The sequence below is a fragment of the Eurosta solidaginis genome, chromosome 4, assembly GCF_040869045.1.
Source record: "Eurosta solidaginis isolate ZX-2024a chromosome 4, ASM4086904v1, whole genome shotgun sequence".
In the NCBI taxonomy this organism is placed as follows: domain Eukaryota; kingdom Metazoa; phylum Arthropoda; class Insecta; order Diptera; family Tephritidae; genus Eurosta; species Eurosta solidaginis.
In genome coordinates, this window is record NC_090322.1 from 247,029,247 (window position 1) to 247,053,844 (window position 24,598).

The 24,598-nt window shown below is 39.0% G+C and overlaps 1 protein-coding gene and 2 long non-coding RNA genes across 8 annotated transcripts in view; 2 read left to right on the forward strand and 1 right to left on the reverse strand.

The window, feature by feature from the left end:
* The window catches only part of mud (mushroom body defect), a 54,971-nt gene extending 44,237 nt beyond the window's left edge, over positions 1 to 10,734 (reverse strand). For 2 of the 4 annotated variants that reach the window (XM_067785480.1, XM_067785479.1), the window contains exons 1-8: positions 10,175 to 10,734; positions 9,922 to 10,063; positions 9,392 to 9,858; positions 8,970 to 9,051; positions 8,789 to 8,892; positions 6,863 to 6,970; positions 6,709 to 6,798; positions 1,964 to 6,640 (exon numbers count right to left, since the gene is read on the reverse strand). In XM_067785480.1, coding sequence (XP_067641581.1) covers positions 1,964 to 6,640; positions 6,709 to 6,798; positions 6,863 to 6,970; positions 8,789 to 8,892; positions 8,970 to 9,051; positions 9,392 to 9,858; positions 9,922 to 10,063; positions 10,175 to 10,213 — 5,709 coding nt within the window. In that variant the 5' untranslated portion in view covers positions 10,214 to 10,734. Of the gene's footprint in view, positions 1 to 1,963; positions 6,641 to 6,708; positions 6,799 to 6,862; positions 6,971 to 8,788; positions 8,893 to 8,969; positions 9,052 to 9,105; positions 9,227 to 9,391; positions 9,859 to 9,921; positions 10,064 to 10,174 lie in introns of those variants that run through there. The other 2 variants (XM_067785482.1, XM_067785481.1) reach the window with 2 other exon arrangements.
* A 1,245-nt stretch (positions 10,735 to 11,979) lies between these two features.
* LOC137249327 (uncharacterized) lies at positions 11,980 to 14,664 on the forward strand. Its single transcript, XR_010952346.1, has 2 exons — positions 11,980 to 12,145; positions 12,210 to 14,664. It is a non-coding gene; the product is annotated as an uncharacterized lncRNA (long non-coding RNA).
* Positions 14,665 to 17,247: 2,583 nt separating this feature from the next.
* LOC137251230 (uncharacterized) lies at positions 17,248 to 24,598 on the forward strand. 3 transcript variants are annotated; one of them, XR_010953189.1, is made up of 5 exons: positions 17,248 to 17,560; positions 17,955 to 18,128; positions 18,201 to 18,431; positions 23,536 to 23,716; positions 23,787 to 24,598. It is a non-coding gene; the product is annotated as an uncharacterized lncRNA (long non-coding RNA). The 3 variants fall into 3 exon arrangements; XR_010953190.1 differs by lacking the exon at positions 17,248 to 17,560 and adding an exon at positions 17,888 to 17,906; XR_010953188.1 differs by lacking the exon at positions 17,248 to 17,560 and having other exon boundaries at positions 17,778 to 18,128.

Here is a 24,598-nt window from a genome sequence, read left to right on the forward strand (position 1 = left end):
GATACCCATATCGTACAAACAAATTCTAGAGTCAGCCCTGGTCTACCTTTATGGCGATATCCCTAAATGGCGTTCATCCATAGAACTATGGCCTACTCTCTCTTAAAATACTCTTTAATACCTTTCATTTGATACACATGTTATACAACCACATTCCAGGGTTACCCCAGATTGATTTTCCTTATTTTGTCTCCATAGCTCTCAACTGAGTATGTTATGTTCGGTTACACCCGAACTTAGCCTTCCTTACTTGTTAATTTATCCAGTTAATATATTTCCAATGCGTAATACATTTTCAGCGACGGGTTATTTAGTTCAACACAAAAAAATTTCGTACAAATTGTAGTCAGTATTTGAAAAGTTTCCAATTGACAAATCTTGCTTACATGACATAACCTAGAAAAATTATAAACAACACTTAGTTCAGGATGTCAAAATTGTGTTAACCTGGTAAATACATAACTTGTTTCTTTTTTTATTTGTTTTATTTTTCATTTTTTTTTTAAGAAAATTTATTTTATATGTTACATTTTTTCCACTTTAATTCTTTCTTTAATTTATCTGCAATTTAAAAATTCCGTATTCATTTCGTATTATTAACGAGTCGTTAGTTTTTTCTCGCCTCTAATCTATCATTAGTCATTCAATTTATATTAAATTCTCATTCTATGACTCTGTCTATTAAATAAAGGCTCTTGAAAAAAAGTCCAAATACCTACTTGTCCAACAGAATTTGAAGGTGTCTTGAAACATTCTGGGGTAAAGCATTTTCGAACTGGTAGTCAAGATAGGGTGATATTGGGATTCAAGGGGTTGTGTAGCGCAATATATAGCTTCTCCAACCCAATTGTCAACTTCACCTTCGAGCGGTGAATCCCGTTTCACTAACAGACGAGGCTCTGGCGACCCCAAGCTCCTCATGGAACTTGTGGGTGGGGAGGGAGGGATGGCCTGAAGGTTTAATGTGGCCATATAAATCGTTCCCGAGATGGTCGGGCCAGCACCTTAATGGTGCTGTGTTACCGGAACGTATCGGATCTGTATCCGACAAAGGACCATCACATCGATAACACTCCCCAAAGCCTTCGGGGAGTGGCCTAATCGCTATAACAACAACAACATAGGGTGATATTCCTTTCACCGTCGATATATTGACCTTTTGGAAACGTAGTCTGGAAACGTAGACAGTTCTGCCAGTAAACTCTATACATTTGATAAATAACAACGTGAAGATTTTTCTTATGTTCAAGCTTTTACTACATTTACAAATTTTGGTTGTTATATCGGCCTAAACAAAAATTGTTAATACATCCCAGAGCACGGGGAAAAAGTGTCAATAAAATATGACACTATGGCAGCATTGCCAAAAAACAAGTCCAATTTTCACAGCCATTCTGCAACAGATGTCGCAGTGTTGTGAATATCAATTGGCACGAACCATAATAGAAGTAGGATTAATGAAGACAAATAAAAACCGCTGTGATGGCTGAATGGTTATAGCAGCGGCGCCTAAACGTTGCCGATGAAGGAATTTAGCAGTTCCCGAAATGGATCTATACAACGAGCTTTGGCAGTTGTCTAAATTTTTTCTTTCTTCTATTCTAATTTAAAAATTTTTTCAATTAAGAATACATTTACAAATCTTATAAGTTACGATTTGTTTTGTTAATCCACGTACTAAATACATACATCCAACACCGAAAAATGTAAAAAACGAATCTTTTGAATTGCATTGGACGGACGACAAAACAATCAAAATTTTATATTTCTAAATACAATTAACAACAAACAATTGACAGGTGTGATGTCCCAACTGTTGGTAGTACCTAACGAGTACGAACAGATTTTCCACATAAATACTACAATTACAAATATACCATTTTACAACATTTTATAAAATATACAAACTATTCAAAGACCTAAATTTTTTTTATAAAATATTTGCTTTAGTTTGTCTACTTACCATTTTGTTTTTCATCTTCTCTAATTTGCCTTCCATTTCCAAACGATTATCTTTGATACGATCTTCGCTCATTTGAGTTTCTTCTTGAAGGCGTTGCTTAGACTCACGATATTTTGCTTGTAAAATTTGATTATCCACACGCAATTGAGCATTGGCTCTTTGTTCCGTTTCAGCTAATGCCTCGGCAACGCTCAAACGTTTACGCAATTGTTGCATTTCTTCATCATCTTCTTCATTACCATTACGTAGCTTATCACGTTCGCATCGTAATAATGCAATTTCTTCACTCTTAATGTCCAACTCTTTATGAAGTTGCTCCAATTGCGCTTCAAGTGTAAGTATACGTTCTTCATTTTCTGAACGCAAATTATCACTTTTTATTTCTAATTCTTTCAATTTTGCACAAGTATTTATGTGCTGATTTTCAATTTGTGCCTTCTCCTCCTTCAATGCGCACAAATCCATACCGAGATCACGCAATTGTTGTGCTAATGTTTCACATTTTTCTTGTGATATTTGTAGTGAGCAGGTTATTTTCGACAATTGGTCATTTATATTTGAATTGTGTTCTTGTAATTGTTCAACATTGAGTTGTAATTTTTCTGCAAGCGTCTCAAGTTCGTTAACGCGCGCCAGCGCTCTATCACGCTCATGTATAGCTTTCTCTAACTCAGCAGTGCGTTCGGCACTTATTGCGTTCTTCAGTTCGTTTAGCTGCGAATTGATGGCACCAATTTCGTGGTTTAAACGTACATTATTTGCCTCGGTTGTCTCCAACGAATAATTCAACTTTCGTATTTTCTCTTCATTCGATTGACGTATTTTCTCAAGTTTTGTTAATTTAGATTTGGCATCAGCTTCAGCGGCTTCTAATTGTTTTTTCTCTGTATCGTATGTGGCCTTCATTTGCTCCAGTTGATACACTTTGTTGATCAACTGTTGTTGATTGCGTTCAGTATTGGTGATGCGCTCTTGCAGGGTTAGCTTATCCTTTTCTAGTGTGCTTTTTTCGCGTTGCAATTTTTCAGTGACCTCCTTTGCAGCACTCAATAATTCATTTACCTTGTTATTTTCATGTTCCAACTTTGAACAACGTGCGAGTAGATCGCCTGTTTTAACAGATAATTTTTCAATACGTTTTTCTTTTACTTCTTGCATTTCATTTAATTTTTTATTTTCTGTCGCCATTTCATCTTTTTTACGCTCAAGCATTTCCAGTTGTGTGCGCAACAATTTCAGTTCGTTTTCTGTCTGGTCTAATTTACGTTCCAAAGTCTTAGAATTTTGCAGTATATTTTTAACCATCGACTCAGTTGAACTGTGCTGTTCACAAGTTTGAGTCAGCTGCTGACGCAACTTCTGCAATTGGTCAACAAGTGATTTCTTTTCCTCCCTCAAGGTATCACTGCCCTGTATTAAGCTTGTTACATTATCATTGGATCTTTGTAGTTCGCTTTTTAGCTCTCGTTTTTCCTGTTCCAAGCGTTGTATTGACATTGTAGAGTGCTGGTATTGCTCTTTCGCCACAGTACAATTATGCTCTAGCTGTTGAATCTGTGTTTCGTATTTGTCTTTGATATCTTTTAAAGAGTTGAGCTCTTTCCTCAAATGCTCTGTCACCGCATTGTGCTTACGTTCACCCAACAATTGTTGTTGTAGCTCGATAATTTCAGCATTGCGTTTAAGCAGTTGCGTATTCAATTTGTCATTTGCTTTTTCCAATACTTCAACTGCTCCTTGACGCTTTTGTTCGGTTTGATCGAGTTGTGCATGCAGCTGTGAAATACTATATAACAAACGCTTAAGCGCACATCTTAATTTGCTCAGCTGCGTATCTTTATTACTCTCTGGCAACTTAATAATTTCATCAAGATCAATTTTGTCCATTTGTTGCTCGCGCGATAAATTAATATGATTTTCTATTACTGTGTTAATCTGTTGTAGCTTTGTATCCAAATTTTCACGTTCTAAAGACTGCGCGGCTAGCATACGCGTCATCTCAGACAATTTTGTTTGCCAATTATCACGCTCGTAATCTTGCTCCTCTTGCAAACGTTGTAGCTCTGCATCTTTTGTTGAGATATCTGTTTGCAATTTTGCGGATAATTCTTTCGCTTGCCTTATTTGTGTATTAAGCTCAGCACAATTCTTTTCTAATACCTTTGATTGTTGATCCTTTTCACATATTGCAAGTTTTAGCTGATCAGCGGTTTGTTCAAGTGAAGCTAATAGCGTAGATTTTTCCTCTTGTTCACGTTGTATTTGTGTTTGAAATGATGTGACATCTTTGGATAAACGCTCTTTTTCATCGTTAGCTTTTTGTAAGTTTTCCTGCAGAGTAGCAATTTGTTGTATTTGTTTCAATTTTTCTCTTTCCAATGTATTAACTTGATCCTCTGAACGTTTAAGCACAGCCGTTTGACTTTCGTAAGCTGTTTTCAAACCACTTATAGTATGCGACTTTTCATTTAATATACTTTCAAGTTTTTGTTCAGTTTCAAATAAACGCGTTTCACTTGATTGCAATTTGTTGCTTAAATCACTTTTACTATTTGCTTCCTGTGTTAGCTGTGCATTTAATTCATTGAGTGCTTTATCAGCTTTTTCAACTTTTTCATTGATTTTCGCATGCTCGGCTTTGTATGTGTCGATGTCGTTAAGCAGATTTTTATTTTCGTTTACTACATTTTGCAATTGATCCTCGAGGGATTTGAGTTTCTCCGCACTAGCTTCACGCACCTGCTCATGTTCATTTTGTACCGCCTCCAAACGCTTTACACTCTCATTAAGCTTGCGCTTTACTGCGTTACTCTCTTTTAAGAGTGTTTGCAAATCGCGTTCCTTTACGCATAGCTCTTCTTTAGTAGCATTCAATTGCTCTTTCAATGTTTTTACTACATTTTCATGTTCAACTTCCAGCTCCATAATACGCACTGTATGTTCCTCTGTATTCACTTGCAAAGTATTTTGCATTTCCTCTGTGACTTGTTTCAAAGCTGCTTTCAAATTACCAACATCTTCTTCGTAGATTTTAATTTGGGCTTCTGCATTGTTTAACTTCAATTCACTTTGATCAAATAACGTTTTGTAATTGGCTTCTAAATCTTCTTTGGCTTGTATCAGATTTTTCATTTCTACTTCCATAATTTCCATTTTCGAAACTGTTTCAGTATGATTAGAGCTTACCAGTTCTAGTTTGCTATGAAGCTCTATTTTCTCTTGCTGCAAACGCTTCACATTTAAGACAACATCTGCTAGCCTTTCTGCCAAATTTACAGGCGACTCAGTTTGTTCATTACACAATAAAAGCCTCAAAGCATCGAATGTTTTAAGTGCTGCTTCCAGCTCTGCTTTAGATTCTTTCAACACCGTTTGCATTGAGTCATGTTCAGTTCTTAATTTGGTAAGTATTTCCTCGATCCTATCACGTTCTTCGCTAATTTCTTTTATACGTTCATCACGCGTGTTTATTGCCAATTCAGCATTATGTTTCTCTGTTTTGAATTCCGTTGTTAACGTATCAATACGTGTTTCCAATTCTGCATTTTTCTTGCGCACTTCAATTATTTCAGTGCCAAGTTTAGTCATTTCAAATTCTTTCACAGCAATTTTATTACGCATCGCTTCTAAATGATCGGCTGTTTCACGTCTGTCACGTTTGGTTGCCTCATGTTGCACCAATATTTTTTCATACTTTTCCTTGAGCATTTTTTCAGTTTTATCATGCGCTTCCAATTCATTTTGGTAGCCCTTAATACGTTCATTTAATGTACGCATCTCATCTGAATTTGCAAGCATAGCTTGTTGTAACGTTTGCAACTTAGTTTGCAGCGTTAATACTTCATCATTCAATGTTTTATTTTCATTTGTTAGCGCGCTATTACATTGTTCATGTCCTGTAATTTCGTTTTCTAATCTCTTAATCTGTGTTGTATGCTCTAGTCGTTGTGTAGCACACTTATGCTTATGTGTGTCATAATCATTTGCTAAACTTTCCAATTTAGCTACCAATTCAAATTTTTGTTCATTAATCTTTACAAGTTCTTGTTCACATCTTGCCATTTTTTCTTGCATTCGTTTCTTTTCTTTTTCTAAATCTACATTTGCATGATCCATATGCTTAACTTGTTCTTTAAGTATAATAATTTCTTTTTCGAAATCTCCTAATCTACGTCCAAGTTCATCATTGCGTCTATGTTTGGCTTGTAATTCGGCTTGCAAAGTTTTTACGCGCTCTTTTTCGTCTTTGTAAAGTAACCCAATGCGTTCTACATAGTCAACTAAATGATCTAAACAATCGCCTGGTGTAATTTCCATATTTTCCTCTTCTTTAGCAGTAATGCTGCTCATACTCGTAGCAATATTGTATTCTTGTGCATGTTTTATAGTAAATTTGCGTATTAAATCGGTCAGACGTTTGTTACTATTTTTTAAAGCATGCAATTCTTCGCGCAATTCAGCATTTTCATGTTCTTTCTCGCGTAGCTGTACATCAACAACAGAACGTGCAAGATTTTCTGGACTGGTCGAGCTGCCGCTAGCATCAGTTACAGGCGAGAAAGAAGCATCTAAATAGTCAGAACGTGAATTGTTGTTGCCCGTTGAACGCGTTTCATTTATAAATTGCTCAAGTTCGTGTTTACTTTCGGTTAAACATTTAATAGTGTAATCTTTTTGCTGTAATAAATACAAGAAGCGAAACGTCAATCTTCAGTATCAAATTACCAACTTTCGAAAAACTATACCTCCACATCAGCAGTAAGTTCGTCAACTTTAAAGTCCAGCTCTGTAATACGATCCATGCAAACCAATATTTGTTTTTCAGCAAAACGTAGCTAAAATGGTAAGAAATAATATTTTGCATAAAAATAAGAGCAAAATGTAGCAAACAATTTTTACCTTTTCTTGTACTAAAGACTTTTCTTCCATCAAATTTCCTAGAACTTCGTTTAGCTTTGCAATTTCTGCTTCCTTTTGTGCTACTTCTCTACACAGGCGGCGTTTCATCTATAAAAGGCATAAATTCAGGATTTATAAAAAAAAGCTACGCCGTTCCTTCCTCTTCATTTTGTAGAAATAAAGGTTTGTGGGAGAGTTTTATCGAACTACCATTAAGGACCTCCCGGGGTTGATAAGCTCAATATAAAGTTTTATAGCTTCAAAGCTTCCACAACATCTTGTCAACATCACCTACGCGAGGGGAATCCTGTTACAAATACAGTTGTATCATACACATGATCGGGCTAGTACCTTAATGGTGCTTTGTTACCGGAACGTACCGGATCTATATCCGACAAAGGACCATCAACATCGATAACACTCCCCCAAAGCCTTGGTTAATATAACAACAACATTAAGGACCTCACTGACAATCTTGGCAACCATTTAATATGACCACATTGAACCTCAAGACCATCCCGTCCCCTGCACCCTAGTTACATGGTGTAGTTTCAATGAAAGCCTTGTATGTGCACCTATTAAAGTACACCCTTCGAAAATCAAAGATAGTATTGGGCTTAAGACATTGCTTATGATCTTCCCAATGTCTACGGCTGGAGTATGGGCCACAGCCAGGTTGTAGAGTCAAATGTGTACACCGGATGCAGACGGGTTTCAGACAACAGCAAATAAATGGGGTTGCACTAGCTAAACTTCGTTCTGGATGCTGTAACAGGTTAAACTCTTACCAATCCAGAATCAACCCCGACATACATATTGTATGTCCTGCTTGTAATGTGTCCATACATGACACCAACCATCTTTTTAAATTCAATGTGGAACCAACACCCCTCTCACTCTGGTTGTTGTTGTTGTTGTTGTTGTAGCGATTAGGTTACTCCCCGAAGGCTTCGGGGAGTGTTATCGATGTGATGGTCCTTTGTCGGATACAGATCCGATACGCTCCGGTAACACAGCACCATTAAGGTGCTGGCCCGACCATCTCGGGAACGATTTATATGGCCACATTAAACCTTCAGGCCATCCCTCCCTCCCCACCCCCATGTTCCATGAGGAGCTTGGGGTCGCCAGAGCCTCGTCTGTTAGTGAAACGGGATTCGCCGCTCGAAGGTGAGGTTGACAATTGGGTTGGAGAAGCTATATATTGCGCTACACAACCCCTTGAATCCCCTCTCACTCTGGTCCTACCCTGTTGAAACTGAAAGTTTCCTTGGACTCATGTTAAAGGATATTGATGATAATTTGTGAGTGGTCGCACCTATTGGAGGGGGCGAAGCACTACTACAACAACAAAAACAACAGCAGCAACAGCAACAACAACAATCTTAAGGGGCAGTCTTTAGTTGTTGTAGCGATAAGGACACTCCCCGAAGGCTTTGGGGAGTGTTCTGGATGTTGACGGATCTTTGCCGGATGCAGATTCGGTACGTTGCGGTGACAAGCACCATTAAGGTACTAGCCCGACCATCTCGGGTACTATTTGGTATGATCACATGAAACCTTATAGGCCGTACCGCCCTCCCACCCCCTATATCCATGAGGAACTTGGGGCTCCAGAGCCTCAGTTAAGCTATATATTGCTCTGTCAACGCCTTGAAGGGGTCCAAGGGTTGAATCAATTTGGTATTTTAGTTGTTGTTGTTGTACCAGTGTTGGTATTTTAGTCACCTCTTACGATAGGAATACCTGCCGCTTTTATATTCTAAGCCCCCAACCCGCTGGGGGTAATATTCTTAACCATATTCAAAACAAAAATAAAAAATGTGAATCATTTTCACCTCGTCGAGTATAAAGGCTATATCTTCCCTGCATGATTTTGTCTCTTATCATACTCATAAGATGTAATTAATTATATAGATAGCTCACCTGCTCACTATCTTTATTTGGTGTGGTACTGTTTTCTGTATTTTGGGTAAGTATATCATTTTTTAAATCTTGTATAGTTTGTTGCAATTTTTTATGATCTTGATCTAAAATAAAAAAAAAGAAGAATACGAATAAAACATCGAGTATTAAATGTTTGGCAATTTTAAAGTCTTTGCCGTACTCAGTTTTTTAATTTTGTCCTCATTTTGCTTAATTTGCACTTCCAGCAGCCCTTTCTCGTAACGCTCGGTCTCCAATTGTGCCTGAAAAGGTTTTTGTTATTATAAGCAAAAAAAAGGTCTCGATTTCTATTAGACCTCATCCAAGCCGAGTTCTCTGAGAAAATCCAGAATGGTTCTCGACTTCAGAGAGTGCATGTAATTTCTATGATCCTAGGATCCCAAGTCTTCGTCTCGGGACAGCATCGCATTCCATCAGGATGTGTTCTGCAGTCTCATCTTCGCGATCACAGAATCGACAGAGGCTACTAGACGACGATATGCCCAATTTATGCATATGGCTATTTAGCCTGCAGTGTCCTGTGAGCACGCCTGTTAAAATCCTAAGGCTACCAAAAGAGGAAATCGCTTTTCTATTACTTACCCGCAAGTTATAGAGCTCCCGCGTTCGCTCCTCCAACATCGCTGATTTTGGTGTTGGCGGTACAATACGTGGACTACTATTGCCTGAAGCAAAACGCGAAGGTCGGCATGGCGAGTCCAGGCGTGAAAAAGTAGTTGAGGGAAAGTTAGGATTATTGCCAGTTGAAGTATTACCGCTTGATTGGCTATCACTTGCCGATGTAGATGAATTCGTATTCTTATGTGATGTACTTGCGATAGCTTGACGCAATTTGTCACGACTTATTGATTGACAGTCTATCAATTCGTTAAAGAAAGCCGCAATATAACGTTGATTATTTACAGATAATCTTTTACAAATATCATGAAAATTGGTTTCTGGATATTTTACACAAGAAAAATGCAACAAGAGCGAATAAACATATATGTACTCTGTTGAACTGATGATACTATCATCGTCAATATGTGGTGTGTAATCTGCATATTGTTCTGTAAATAGAGATAGTAAGTCTATATTGTTTGCTTTGATTTATTAGTAATTTATTTATTTACCCTTCAGGAAAGTTAGCAAATTTCCTTTGGCTTCTGTCTTTTGTAATAATTTATGATTGGTGCGAAAATTGTTATAGAATTCGTCAATATCTGTTTGTTCCAAGCTAAAATAGTTACCCGCCATGAATCCGCATTCTGTTACCTGAGTGTAAATAAAAGACCACATTAAAAGGATACAAACAAAACGTCCGCGATGTAGGATGTAAACAGCAGCTGCCACATAGATTTCATCTAATTTCACATCATTGCTTACCCAATGCATGAGCACCTTTTTCCAGTTACGCACATCCATTTTAGACAGCCAAATGCAAATGTACTTTTTGTTTTTAGCTTATTCCCTATCTATATTTTATTTTGCCGCCTTTGCGACTACCTGCGCAATTCACTTTGAATTTGTAATGTGTTAATTTTGATTTTGCTTATTTCTTCACAAAGCACAACAATAACAATCTGCAGAACGAACATACATTCACAAAACAATTTTTTGTTTTTTCAAATCCTCTCGTTGCAGGTTTTAAAATATTCCAATTTTGTCAAATATTTTTTTGCTGCGACGCTAAACAAATTTTCAAAATGTCACTCTTTTTTGTACACTGTCGGTCTCAGTTTGCCTCTTTTATGTTATAGTTACGCTTTTTATATAAAATGAATTAACAAAAAGACCTCCGAAAATTAGCGCAATCTATTATACGTGATAACATTTCGATAGTCGAATTTGTGGCGAGGAATTCTACCGTTCATAAATTTTTAATAGATTGAAGAAAAAACGGAACTGCCGTTAACTATCGTTTCGAATTATTTTTTTGACACTCACCTTGACGAAAAACGAGGCACGCTCGGCTATTTTGTTTATTCAGGGTGGAACATTCAGGGTTGCACTACAGAATGTGGTGAGATATATATTGTGGCGAATAATAGAGATTTCGACACATCACTATGCAGCTAGTCGAGTAAATGCTACTACACACGACCAAAAACTATAAATAAATAGTGTTACGAATATTAGCAAAACTAAGGGGTGCTGCCATCTCTAAGCCGATGCTAAACAGTGATATCATGCACATCCATATTTCAATCATTATGTATCTACATAAACGAATCAATAATTGCGTCTACACATATACGTATATGAGCAGCGGAGAAGCAATGCACAAACACATGCATATATCTTATCTGAATTGCTCACAAGAAAGGGCAATAATTTGTGCAAGTATTACTCAAATGAGAAGTTATAAACGTAGTTGTGGCTGACGATTTTGTAGCTAATAACTAACTAGCAAGTTCTGGAATGGAAAAGCCTAGAAGTATGCAATGAGAAATCAAAAAGTATAAAAGGCGCGACAGTAGAGACCAGGAGTGAGTTTCATTTGAGCTATCAATCAGTTTGGTTGTTAAGCAAGCTAGTTGCAAAGTATAAGTGTTATTGTGAAGTACTTTAATAAAGGCCATTATTCAATATTGGAGTTATTTATTCAACAGTTTAGTGATACGAACGTTAGCAGAGAATTGCAAATAAGGGGAATTGCAGTAAAATCGTTACAATAGGTAATTATATATGACAGCATGACACTGCTAATACGCGTCCAAAAATATCGAAGAGGTGTCACATGATGCGTCTTGGGATCAGTATTAATAATCCGAAAGCGGAAAATAAAAATTTTAACTCGATCAAAAGATATTAACGAAAATCCGAAAAATGAATCCTCCGAAACCGGGGTTGGTATCCATAGTATTATTGCGCAGAACACCTTTCTGCGTTGTCGGTTTTCGGACGCGCTTAAAAAAAATTACCCTAGGTGGGTCCAACAACGGTTTGGAGACCGCGCAAAACACTTATGTTCACAATTGTCGCTACAAAATGACTTACAAACGTATGACTGGGTACATTTGCCAATTTACGTGCCTACTGGGTTTGCCTGCCTTTTTATGTGTTTTATGTTTGCCTGTTTTTATACTCAGTTGAGCAGAGCCCAGAGAGTATATTAACATTGATTGGATAACGGTTGGTTGTACAGGTTGTTACGTGAGATGTGCATCAGCCTTTAGGTAGAACGGAAAAGTAAATGTTTCAAAACTGGCACATCCATGCGTGACAGATAAATACTCAAAAATTTGCGAACACACCATGCCTGCAAATGGCTGTCACAGCTAAGTTAGCGTTGCTCGATTTCCGGCCTTTCTAAAACAGGCAGCCGAACGAACAACACGCAAAAGAAAACGAAAGGTAAGAATGGGCAAACCTCATGTAAAAAGGTAGCTAATGCTAACAAACAAATTCTTTTATGCAGAAATATATACGTGCGTGCAATGAACCATCACCTGGCACCACGGAGAAAGAGGGCAATAAAAGGATTCACCCACTGCGGAGCAGAAAAATAAGGATTACGCCATCATTCGCAAGTTGCGGCATCACATCCACGCAGTGGCACAGCGGATAGGCATACTAAGGCATACGGCGGCGCATACCACAACCCCTGGACAGACAACGAGCGTCAGCATATTCACCAGCAACACCAGTGTCATTGGTCCAGCAACATTAAATACATATAAGTGCGCATTCAGGGCGCTGTCCGCCTAAGCAGAACAGTAAATAATGAGTAAGCCCAATCAACAAAACGGGTAAGTGTTCTGTTTCGTAGCATAGACAGCGCGCAGAGGTTGGCAAGTGAGAGAATCACGTACGACCAGTTTCTCAAGATTTGCGAATTTTGCGCTCAGCCGCTATAAGCGTTGGCAGAGGGCATGTGGCGCGCTGGCCATTGAATCTTTATATACATGCCATGAACGGGCACGCTCTAACAAATTTCGGCGAGAGCGAAGTGCACACACGCAGTTAGACACTTCCACCACCATCAATGCGACACACCGACACGAGCGAGCGATAGCAGATCGTAGTTAATAACTAGCTATAAGTACAAATAAGTATCGATTCATGCCAGTGGATTGCATGGGCTATGAGCATGCGTTTATAGGGTAAATAGCGCATACGTTCAAGCGCACATGCCACGCAATAATAAATAGCCCCTGAAATTCTCTGTCCGTTGTGAATTACAGATATATGTACCCATATGATTGCCTAGGAAAACATGCAAGAAATTAACATAGACTGCAAGCGCGCAGTAGTGTAGAAATAGGGCTCGGGCCAAAAGGGACTTATTGAGTGCGAACAAAGCGCACATTCCGCTAGCTCATAACTAGGCGTGAGGTAGTGCGATTATTAAACAAAGTAACAATAGCTCAATTTGCGTGTAAGTGGCTAAGAAAAATTCAATTCTTGTTCTGATCTATGTGTGTACGCGTGTGTATCTTGGCGCGATGTCTGTCCATGAACCGTATTGATAGCGCATAATTTGTGTGTATGATATACGCTGGGATCAGTAAAGGGATCTTGTTTTACTACTCTTCAAATGATTCATTGCCGATGGATATACACACGTATGTATATATGTGCATATGCTCAGGCGGACGAGCAATGAAATAAAACTGCCTGTCGGTACAGCGATTTGTACGGGTCAGTAGGTACGCTTATATCTATATACATGCGGATTGCTGAATGAATATTGTGTATTGATTCTCTTGAGTAAGTAATTATGTCACAGGTGGTCGCTTGCATTTGCATATCCATTTGATCGACATCATATCCAGTAATCAAAGTACCAGGTCTAGGCAGTATACCGGATGCGATAGTAAGCACAATTGTATCCATACATGTATATATATATGAACGTATCTATATATCTAGAATGTATTTAGTTGACAACGAGCCTGAAGCAAGGCGAACAAATGTAAACGTAGACTACAGAGCCGTGTGTGGAGGTTTCTTTTCTGGTTTTTTTTGATCACTCTCTTAGGATAACCATGGTTATATATATGTAGCTGATGATAAGCAGATATGCATATATGCATACGTACATGAACTCAACGTCATATTTAATAAGTAGTTAGCAGGCGTTAGTGAGCATAATTCCGTCCATATATATAGACACATTTATCTAACACAAACACAATACATCCAATGTGAAAATTGATGATTAACCTAGTTTTAAGACCAACCCATACAATCGCAGCGTGGACTGCAGAGTCCCATGTTGAAGTTTTTTTTTGAATTCACTCTTTATGAATGATTACCTGATAGCTCATGCACATATATGCCATATTTGTGCGCTTGCTTAACTTGACATTTAATAGATGACTAGTCTACCTGGGTAAGCGTAGTCGTACATACATACATGCGGGAACATTTGATTAATAGGAATTTGATTCCATTCAAGGTATAAGGGGTCAATGGACCCGGGTCGAGACAACCCCGTATGAGAGCGGGCCATGGGAATTCATATTGCAGTTTTTTTTCTATACTGAACAAACAACCAATCATAAACATAAATGCCTGTACGTAGGCATGTGCTAATATTGTAGCCAATGTACAATCAGTGTGTGTGTAATCACACTCAGGCCCATGTGTGCAGACATGGTTAGTTACTAAGAATGTAATATAATCCAAAGGATAGATTAATAACGAGCTTGATATGAGACAGCTCAGCTAAAGTAAGCGGAAGAAATTTAAATTTGAATGAGTTTTTTTTTTGAAGGAATTAATAGGAATAAAAAGTAACTTAGGATAAGGGTGGTAGTAGCGTTAGGGTGATAAGAGAGAGTAATGGAGCAATGTATTAGATAATAAGTTATACATGTTCTAGATAAGTGATACATATTAAAAGAAATGAATTTCTAAGTACAAACGAAGTGGTGTGTGATGATTGGGGGTGAAGTGGGTGATCGCCTCGGCTAGACAGACGGACGAATGGACGGGTGTTTGGCATTAGGGTCGACCAATACTGGCCACGGTCGACAATGGCAGGGAGGGTTAATGAAAGCAGAAGGGCCAATCTCGATTTCATGGAGATGAACTGCATCGACGATGAAGGCGCATCATGAGAGTGGACACTCGAGTTATAGGGTAGGTATTCCACCATCAACATAGCACAAGGGTACGAAATTTTTCTTTTTGTTGTCAACCTGTGGTTAATTGTCACCAGCATCGATCTACACAGACCCACCCCAATCCGGCGAGCTCAGTCGATAACGCAAGCGTACCCAGCGGATCGTCAGGCCATGGCATTTCTTTTTTTGAGATGCCCTTAGCCATAACCCAGGTAACCTCACTGGTAATAGGTAACACCGATAGTAGGTAAGGTAAGCGAACCAGGTCAGACGAGTAACAAGGTATAAAGGAATCGAGATAGATATAGACTTCCATATATCAAAATCATCAGTATCGAAAAAACTTTTGATTGAGCCATGTCCGTCCGTCCGTCCGTCCGTTAACACGATAACTTGAGTTAATTTTGAGGTATCTTGACGAAATTTGGTATGTAGGTTCCTGGGCACTCATCTCAGATCGCTATTTAAAATGAACGATATCGGACTATAACCACGCCCACTTTTTCGATATCGAACATTTCGAAAAATCGAAAAAGTGCGATAATTCATTACCAAAGACGGCTAAAGCGATGAAACTTGGTGGGTTGAACTTATGACGTAGAATAGAAAATAAGTAAAATTTTGGAAAATGGGCGTGGCACCGCCCACTTTTAAAAGAAGCTAATTTAGAAGTTTTGCAAGCTGTAATTTGGCAGTCGTTGAAGATATCATGATGAAATTTGGCAGGAATGTTACTTGTATTACTATATGTATGCTTTATAAAAATTAGCAAAATCGGAGAACGACCACGCCCACTTTAAAAAAAAAAATTTTTGTAAAGTGAAATTTTTACAAAAAATTTAATATCTTTACAGTATATAAGTAAATTATGCCATCATTCAACTCCAGTAATGATATGGTGCAACAAAATACAAAAACAAAAGAAAATTTCAAAATAGGCGTGGCTCCGCCCTTTTTCATTTGATTTGTCTAGGATACTTTTAATGCCATAAGTCGAACAAATATTTACCAATCCTTGTGAAATTTGGTAGGCGCTTAGATTCTAGGACAATAACTGTTTTCTGTGAAAAAGGCAAAATCGGTTGAAGCCACGCCCAGTTTTTATACACAGTAGATCGTCTGTCCTTCCGCTCGGCCGTTAACACGATAACTTGAGCAAAAATCGATATATCTTTACTAAACTCAGTTCACATAATTATCTGAACACACTTTGTATTGGTATAAAAAATGGCCGAAATCCGGCTATGACCACGCCTACTTTTTTGATCTCGAATATTACGAAAAATGAAAAAATGCCATAATTCTATACCAAATACGAAAAAAGGGATGAAACATGGTAATTGGATTGGTTTATTGACGCAAAATATAATGTTAGAGAAAAACTTAGTAAAATGGGTGTGACACCTACCATTATTAAGTAGAAGAAAATGAAAAAGTTCTGCAGGGCGAAATCGAAAGCCCTTGGAATCATGGCAGGGATACTGTTCGTGGTATTACATATATAAATAAATTATCGGTACCCGACAGATGATGTTCTAGGTCACCCTGGTCCACATTTGTGGCGATATATCGAAAAGGCGTCCACCTATAAAACTAAGGCCCATTCCCTTTTAAAATACTCACTAACACCTTTCATTTGATACCCATATCGTACAAACAAATTCTAGAGTAACCCCTGGTCCACCTTTATATCGATATTTCGAAAAGGCGTCCACCCATAGAACTAAGGCCCACTCCCTTTTTAAAATATTCATTAACAACTTTCGTTTGATACCCGTATTGTATAAACGCATTTTAGAGTCATCCCTGGTCCACCTCTATGGCGATATCTCGAAAAGGCGTCCACCTATAGAACTAAGGCCCACTCTTTTTTAAATACTCATTAACACTTTTCATTTGATACCCATATCGTACAAACAAATTCTAGAGTCACCCCTGGTCCACCTTTATATCGATATTTCGAAAAGGCGTCCACCCATAGAACTAAGGCCCACTCCCTTTTAAAATACTCATTAACACCTTTCATTTGATACCCATATCGTACAAACAAATTCTAGAGTAACCCCTGGTCCACCTTTATATTGATATTTCGAAAAGGCGTCCACCCATAGAACTAAGGCCCACTCCCTTTTAAAATATTCATTAACAACTTTCGTTTGATACCCATATTGTATAAACGCATTTTAGAGTCATCCCTGGTCCACCTCTATGGCGATATCTCGAAAAGGCGTCCACCCATAGAACTAAGGCCCACTCCCTTTTAAAATACTCATTAACACCTTTCATCAAAGAGGATAGATATACTATATATATCTATCCTCTTTGGTTCCAAGCAAATCATAAGAACCCTACAAGACGGAGGTAACCAGTTCACCCACACATTCAAAGCTTTTTTCGCTCTCCACTAACACATCGACGTTTCATGCTGTCATCGAAATGACAGTTCATTAATTATTCCGGAAAAATTGAAACGCAAAAAAAATATAAATTGTTTACAACGAAAAATATCTTGTGCTTTTAGTTGTGACATGTGACGGAAATTAAAAATTTTGTTGCAGAGAACACCTTTTTGCGTTGGCGACCTTCGCCCAAAATAGCATAAAGTTAATTTGAGTTGTGACATGTGACGGAAATTAAGAATATTGCTGCAGAGACCATCTTTTTGCGTTGGTGGCCTTCGCCCAAAATAATATTAAGGGTAAAGTTTTACAAGACGGTACACCACCTAATTTAAAAATATCAAATAATAATATAAACGGAGCTCGAAGCGCGCCTTTTGATTCCACGTTTGATAATTTTTGATAAAAATTGGGTGGTGCACCGTCTTTTAAATCGTTACCATATTAAGTTGTATAGAATCGACGGGATGGCCTACAAGGTTTTATGTCAACTAAACGCTCCCGATATGGTCGGGCTAGTACATTAATGGTTCCCGGAACGTACCCGATCTGCATCCGGCAAAGGACCACCAAAGTCCATAACGGGGAGTGTCCTTATCGCTACAACAACAACAACATTATTTACTTTCTGATTTTCATTCATACGTATGTGCATTTTTAAATAATAAAAAAAATGTTATATTATTCTAATAGATAGCATCTCCGCCGGGTTGCGATTCAGCTCAGAATATGCCAAAATCAAAGGAAATCTACAAAAACAAGGTACTTTACAAGCAACATGCTTTGGAATACGGTACCAAACTGGTTGGATGTATTTCCCTAAAAAAGGCTGGAACTACGCATCTTGGTTTGCCAGTATTTGCTTCGGTAATTTATATTGATTTGTAGTGATTAAAAATTGCAATAGTAGATAATGTAATGTGAATTAAAATTGAATAGGTAGCCGGAGCAAAAAAGGCAACTGATCGGCCTGCAACTGTTATTTATGTGGTGCCACCGGGAGCTGCTGCTGCTATCCTAGAAGCATTAGAAGCAGAAATGTCTTTGATTTTTTGCATCACCAAAGTTGTGCCATAACATGATAGGGTTCGCGTTAAGCACGCTCTCTTAAGGCAAAAAAAATCGCGTCTAGTCAGGCCCGATTGTCCAGGAATCATCGCACCAGAAAGGGTAAGTAAATTGGCTACCATATTAAATATATAAGCAACATGTATGAATTTTTTAGTGATAATTTGTCATGCTTTTGTTGATAATCAACTGAAGAATGCAAATACGACAGAGTTCGAAGTTCATGTGAAAACCAATTAATTTTTTTAATTAGCATTTGGAGAGAAAAATACATATGTATGTATGCATAGAACTGCATAGAAGGGGAGGAAAAATGAATTATTATCACTAGATTTGCAAGATTTTTGTCATTTCCCCTGCATCGCAGTTGTCATTACATTGCGTTAAGAGAGGACATCAACACCTTACTACCCACAGCCAGTTAAAATTATTGTAAATTTTGCTCTTTTCATCACTGTTTCAAAACGTGGAAAGTTATATATCGAGCATTCCATGGAGAATGGTGCATTTTAGCAGACTTTCGCATTGCCGGCATTATTAATATTCAATCCCTAGAAGGTTTAATGTAGTCATATCAATAGTTCCCGAGATAGTGGGGCTAGTACCACAATGGTGCTTGTTACCCGAACGTAGATAGATAGATCATTTATTGAGGATTGCACAGTGACTTGCACATCTCCTTCACAGCACCTCATCCTAGCCGACTTCCTTGATGAACCCCAGCAGTGTTCTTTGCTTGAGGGATTAAATGTGGGAATGCTCTGGCCATGGTGAGCCCATAAACTTAGCCCTACGTCTTGAAATTGCGCCGCAATCTAGAAGGATATGGTCCACCGTCTGCTGATCCATCACAAAATCGGTATGTGTTGTTCGATACTATACCCAGCTTTTGCATGTGACTGTTCAGTCTACAGTGTCTTGTAAGAATAGCCGTTGGGGTTCTTAGGTTATCTTTTTGAGAGGCCTATTAATGCCCTATATCGAGTTGTCCTGTAACCCCCTAACAGTAACTTAGATTGACTCAGGCCTGGCATATTGCGCCAGTGTTCTTCCCTATTTCCCTTTCTTCTACTAATAGATGCCCCTGTGGGCCAACTGGCAGGAACGGCTCGGGATCGATGGGTCATGCAGTTGCTGCCTCTCTTACCGTGTTGTCCGCCTGTTGTTGTTGTAGTAGCAGTGCTTCGCCCCATCCAATAGGTGCGACCGATCACAAATTGTCATCAATGTCCTCTAACGGGAGTCCAAAGAAACTTTCTGTTTCAACAGGGGTGGGCCATAATGAGAGGAGTGTTAGAGGCGTTGGTTGCACAATACAGTTAAAGAGATGGTTGGTGACATGTGGGGACACATTACAAGCAGGACAATGTTTTGTATGTCGGGGTTGATTGTGGATAGGTAAGAGTTTAACCTGTTACGTTATCCAGCTCGAAGTTGGGCTAGAGTGACTACTCTCGTTTCCCTAGGGAGAGTGCGTTCCTCCTCTGCTAGTTTTGTTCTTTGAGTACAGGAATCACCGGCATAGAGGTCCGACGCCTGTTTGTGGAGTTCACTGAAGACATGCTTGTGTTTTTTAGCTTCAAACGGCTGTGTTCTCAGGTGCCGTATTTCCTCATAATGTAATGAGGCCGTGAACAACAAGAGCCACAAAAGATTTATAAAAGTTACGAGGACGCTGGATTTTGGAATCTAGCCCAGAGCAACCTGTCCGATGCAACCATCCCTTGCACGTGAAACACTGACAAGAGTATTTATTTTTTTAATTTAATTTATTTATTATTACGGCTGTTTAGGCCCAAAACTTAAACTACTAAGTACAATTCATTGTTATAATCACTTATTTCTATTGAATATGCTGTTGGAATGCCATGTGATTCCGATCAGCATATTTACTAGCGTGACAGAGGGACGAGTCTGGGAGCCACTCATTAAAGGAAGGTTGAAAAGGACGCGTTTCCAATCCTCCAGTGCTCCCAGCTTAAGGCAACAAAATTTGGAACTTATATTTTTCAATTATATGTGTATTTTAAGCTTTCGGAATGTATTAGTCTCCGATCAATGAAGCTAAACATGTCCTTGGATGTTGGAAATTGAAAATAAGTGTATCCAATCACCCCTCAACTTTGTTTAGTAAAGACGCTGTCGGAATGCATGAAGATTCCGATTAGCACAGCTCAACATATAATGGGAGGTTGAAAAGGACGTGTTTCCAATCCCCCTTGCTCCAACTTTTATTTGGCCTTATTTTCGTTAATTTTGTTACACATTATATAATTTTATTGTTATATTTATGCTGTCGGAATGCGAATGATTCCGATCAGCAACAGTAAATACCAGCTGGAAATACCGAATTCCAGCGAGATTAGTTGTTGGAACTGTCTGGAGTTACAGGTGGCGACCGATTTTCTTTTCCTTAGGGCCGGATGCATTGTATTTTGCTGCTACCATTATTACCATTCCCTTTTCGCGCTCCAGTATCGGTATATCATGTAAAAAAATAAAAGAAAAAAAAACTATCTTATTGGAAGGGTTTTACAATGCTCCAATAAACTTTTTTTAAAAGTATTGAAGTTATTACTACTTTTTATGTGATTAGGAAGTTCATTGAAATATTTCAGGCCCTTATATATATGACCGTCATAAAAAGATTCTTTTCCGGCAAACGCAGCAAACCCATTTCTCAGTACTGGGGTCAGGAGAAGGACCCGGATTGGGGTCGATACCTTCCCGGAAGAGGAGAGTATGGCGCAGACCCGCTGCAAGGATCTGCTGGGGGGTTGACAATTTGTGGGAGAGACGCAACAAATTAAACATGGAGTCCGCCTGCTCATTGCCCTCCACTCCCCTGTGGCCTAGGACCCAGGCCAACAGTACTACGTTGTGTGCTCCTAATTGATTCAGCTTTTCTACGCACTGAAGAACAAGTGCTGACTTTATTTCGAACGCCGCAAGTGCCTTTAGTGGAACCTGACTGCCTGACTGAGTATGGCAATTGTTTCTTTGGGGTATCAGCGCTGAAGGTTCAGCTTAGCGCACTAACTTATGGCGATTACTTCCGCTCGAAAATGCTCGGATGTGCTTTTAGAGTTACTGATATTTTGGTTCTGGGTCCGAAAACTCTGGCTCCAATCCCCTCTGGCGTCTTCGAGCCATCTATGTACCTTCCGATCTTGAGCCTAGTAATACATTGCACCCGCCTATACCTATACAGCCGTACCAAGAGACGGAGCAGCCCATTACATATTGGCACAACCGGAGCACTGCTGGACATCCATCCTATATGAAAGCTATGCATTCAAAAGTGTTTGTACCAGTGGCTGGTGCACACCGAACTGGACCAATGTATGCTATATTGAGGCCTTCACAAATACCAAGCTATGTTTATGTAAATAATGTTACTGCTAATGTCAATTTGCACGGTTGAGCACATACAGTACCTACGTTTATACAAGGTGGAACACCACACTACCTACATGGCGATGTAGCCACCGATCAGGTGTTGTAAGAGATTAATTAAAATATGTTATTCATAAACACTGATTCTTATATTTTTATTATCATTAAACTGTAGACTAGACTCATGACGGGTATTCTTACTGGATACTGCCTTCTGGCGTCACATGCCTTTAAATTAGGCTTGGTCAGTGATAGCAGATGTAGGAAGTGCGAGTTGGAGGAGGAAACGATCGATTTCATTCTGTGCTCGTGCCCTGCGCTTGCCGGGCTAAGACTCCAGCTGACAGATGTCAGATCTAGAAGCAGCAAGTGGCTTAAGTTCTAGGAAGCCGCTAACCCGCTGGAGCCATGAGAAGCGTGGGTGCACTTTGGGTGTCCCAAGACAAGTTCCGTACCTGCTCCGAATAATTTGATAGATAGATAGATTAGATAGGGATCTGTTCTAGGTCCAACTCTTTGGAATGCGGTGTATGGCTGGGTGCTACAAAACCACCTTCCCGGAGGCACGGAAATTGTCGGCTATGCAGATGATATTGTCGTAGTAGCAGTGGCCAAGAAACTTGATCTGCTCCAAGCATTATGTAATGACGCCATGGGAAGAATAGAGGAATGGTTGACGAACACGGGGCTGGAGATGGCTAGCAATAAGACAGAAGTGGTTCTGATGAGCTCAAAGCGGACTGTGGATGAGTTGGTCCTAACCATAGGAGATTTTCAAATAAATTCAAAGCCCTCCTTGAAATATCTAGGAGTAATCATTGACTCAAAACTAACTTTTAGGGAGCACTTCAGGGCGGTGGGGGACAAAGTTTCTAGATTTAGTGGAACCCTAACGCGAATAATGCCCAACATCGGCGGCCCAAGCGAAGCTACCCGTCAGCGATTATCCAACGTAACCAGCTCTATAATATTATATGCAGCACCAGTATGGCACAGATCTAAAATGGTCCACCAAAAAGATATACTAGCAGCCTACCGCACTACTGCTATACGAATAGCATGTGCTGTTCCGACGACGCGATCCATGTTTTATCCAGGAAAATCCCAGTAGATCTACTCTCAGGTGAAATGGCCGATCTCTATGGCATTGGATTCAGCCGACCATCTGAAGATGCTAAGAAAACCGCAAGGTCACGAACAATAGTTAGGTGGCAAGAACGGCGGGAAGATTCGAGAAAAGAGCGCTGAACCTTCATGCTAGTCCGGAATATAGCGGAATGGTACGAGCGAAAACACGGCAAACTAAATTACCATCTCACACAGATATTGAGCGGGCACGGTGGCTTGAAGGAATATCTACATAAGCGTGGGATAGAGGAGGATCCTTTCTGTCCAAGCTGTCCGTCCGAATTGGAAGGCGCAGAACATGTAATATTTCACTGCCCTCGTTTTCACGGCGAAAGACTGTCTGTAAACAGAGTTTTTGGAGAGGAACCTTCCATTAGGAATTTAGTTCCACGAATTTTCGGACAAATAGATTGTTGGATTGCTGTGAGCAAGATGGCCTTTATAGTAATGACGAAATTGATGATGCATGCCGAAAGGGAGAGTAGAGAAATGCGCATACGAAGTAGTGGCGACTAAATCGCCTTTGAAGTTACTTTACCAGGTCCTGATTCTAGTTATCTGAAATTTCTCTTGTGCCTTTGGAAAAGAGCTATGTGTGGAGCCCTATTTATGGAACACTTTTCGGCTAATATTAAAAACTTTTAATCTATTCTTACTGATATGAGTTTCTTTTTCATTCTAGGTAATTTGATTTTGACGATGTGAGGATAGAAATATCCCAAATATTCCAGCTGTGGCTGTAAGAACATACATTTGCTCAAATTAGAAGAAAACTGCACGGTTGAGCACATCCAGTATCTACGTTTATACAAGGAGGAACACCATACTACTTTCACGGGGATGTAGCCACCGATCACGTTGTTGTAAGAGCTTATTTTAAATATGTTATTCATAAACACTGATTCTAATATTTTGTTTTGGTTTTTACTTTAGAGTCAACCTGTTATATAAGCGATGTCAGCTATGCCTGTAACTTAAGCGCCTTCAGATGTAATAGTTACCGCGGACGCGGTCACAGGAGTAGTTCACTACGTGGGGATTACACTAATCAAGGACTTTCAATATCGGAAGGATTTCCAGCACTATAACACACCAACAATATGTGCAATCACCCGAATAAATTGTACAACAAACGTTAACACCACATCATCAGCCAGCAACAACAACAACAAACGCAACAAGTTGAAACTTCTAAACAATTAATGACTAGTGAACCACCAACATATCCGCAATATGCGCAAACTTCAACACCAACATGTGTCGCCTACTTTGCAACACGGTGAAGATGGCCAAGGCCATTCTGATTCTAATACTGATAAAGGCGAACCATTGGCAAATTTAAAAACTCAAAAAGACAACGAAAAATGTTGATGATGGTATTAATTCTAGTACGGATAGTAAAGAATTTAAACCTAGGAAAAAAGCTAAACTTGATAAAAACTTAACCGAAGATGACAATGTTTCTAATTCTAATACTAAGGAAGATGAACCTTTGATAAATATGAAGCTTAAAACAGAGTTATCAAAAAATGGCGATGATGATAATGATGTTGATGCAAAGTCCAATGTTGAAAATGATGAAAATTATGAAACAGAATCTGAAAATAGTATGAGTGTGGATTATAACCTGAAGCAAAACTGTCATATCCTGTACGGCCAGAATTAGATGTTAAGAAAAGAGCCTACATAAAGAGGCTCAGTATATTTATGGAAAATTTATCATGAGACAATGCCCAATGTATGTA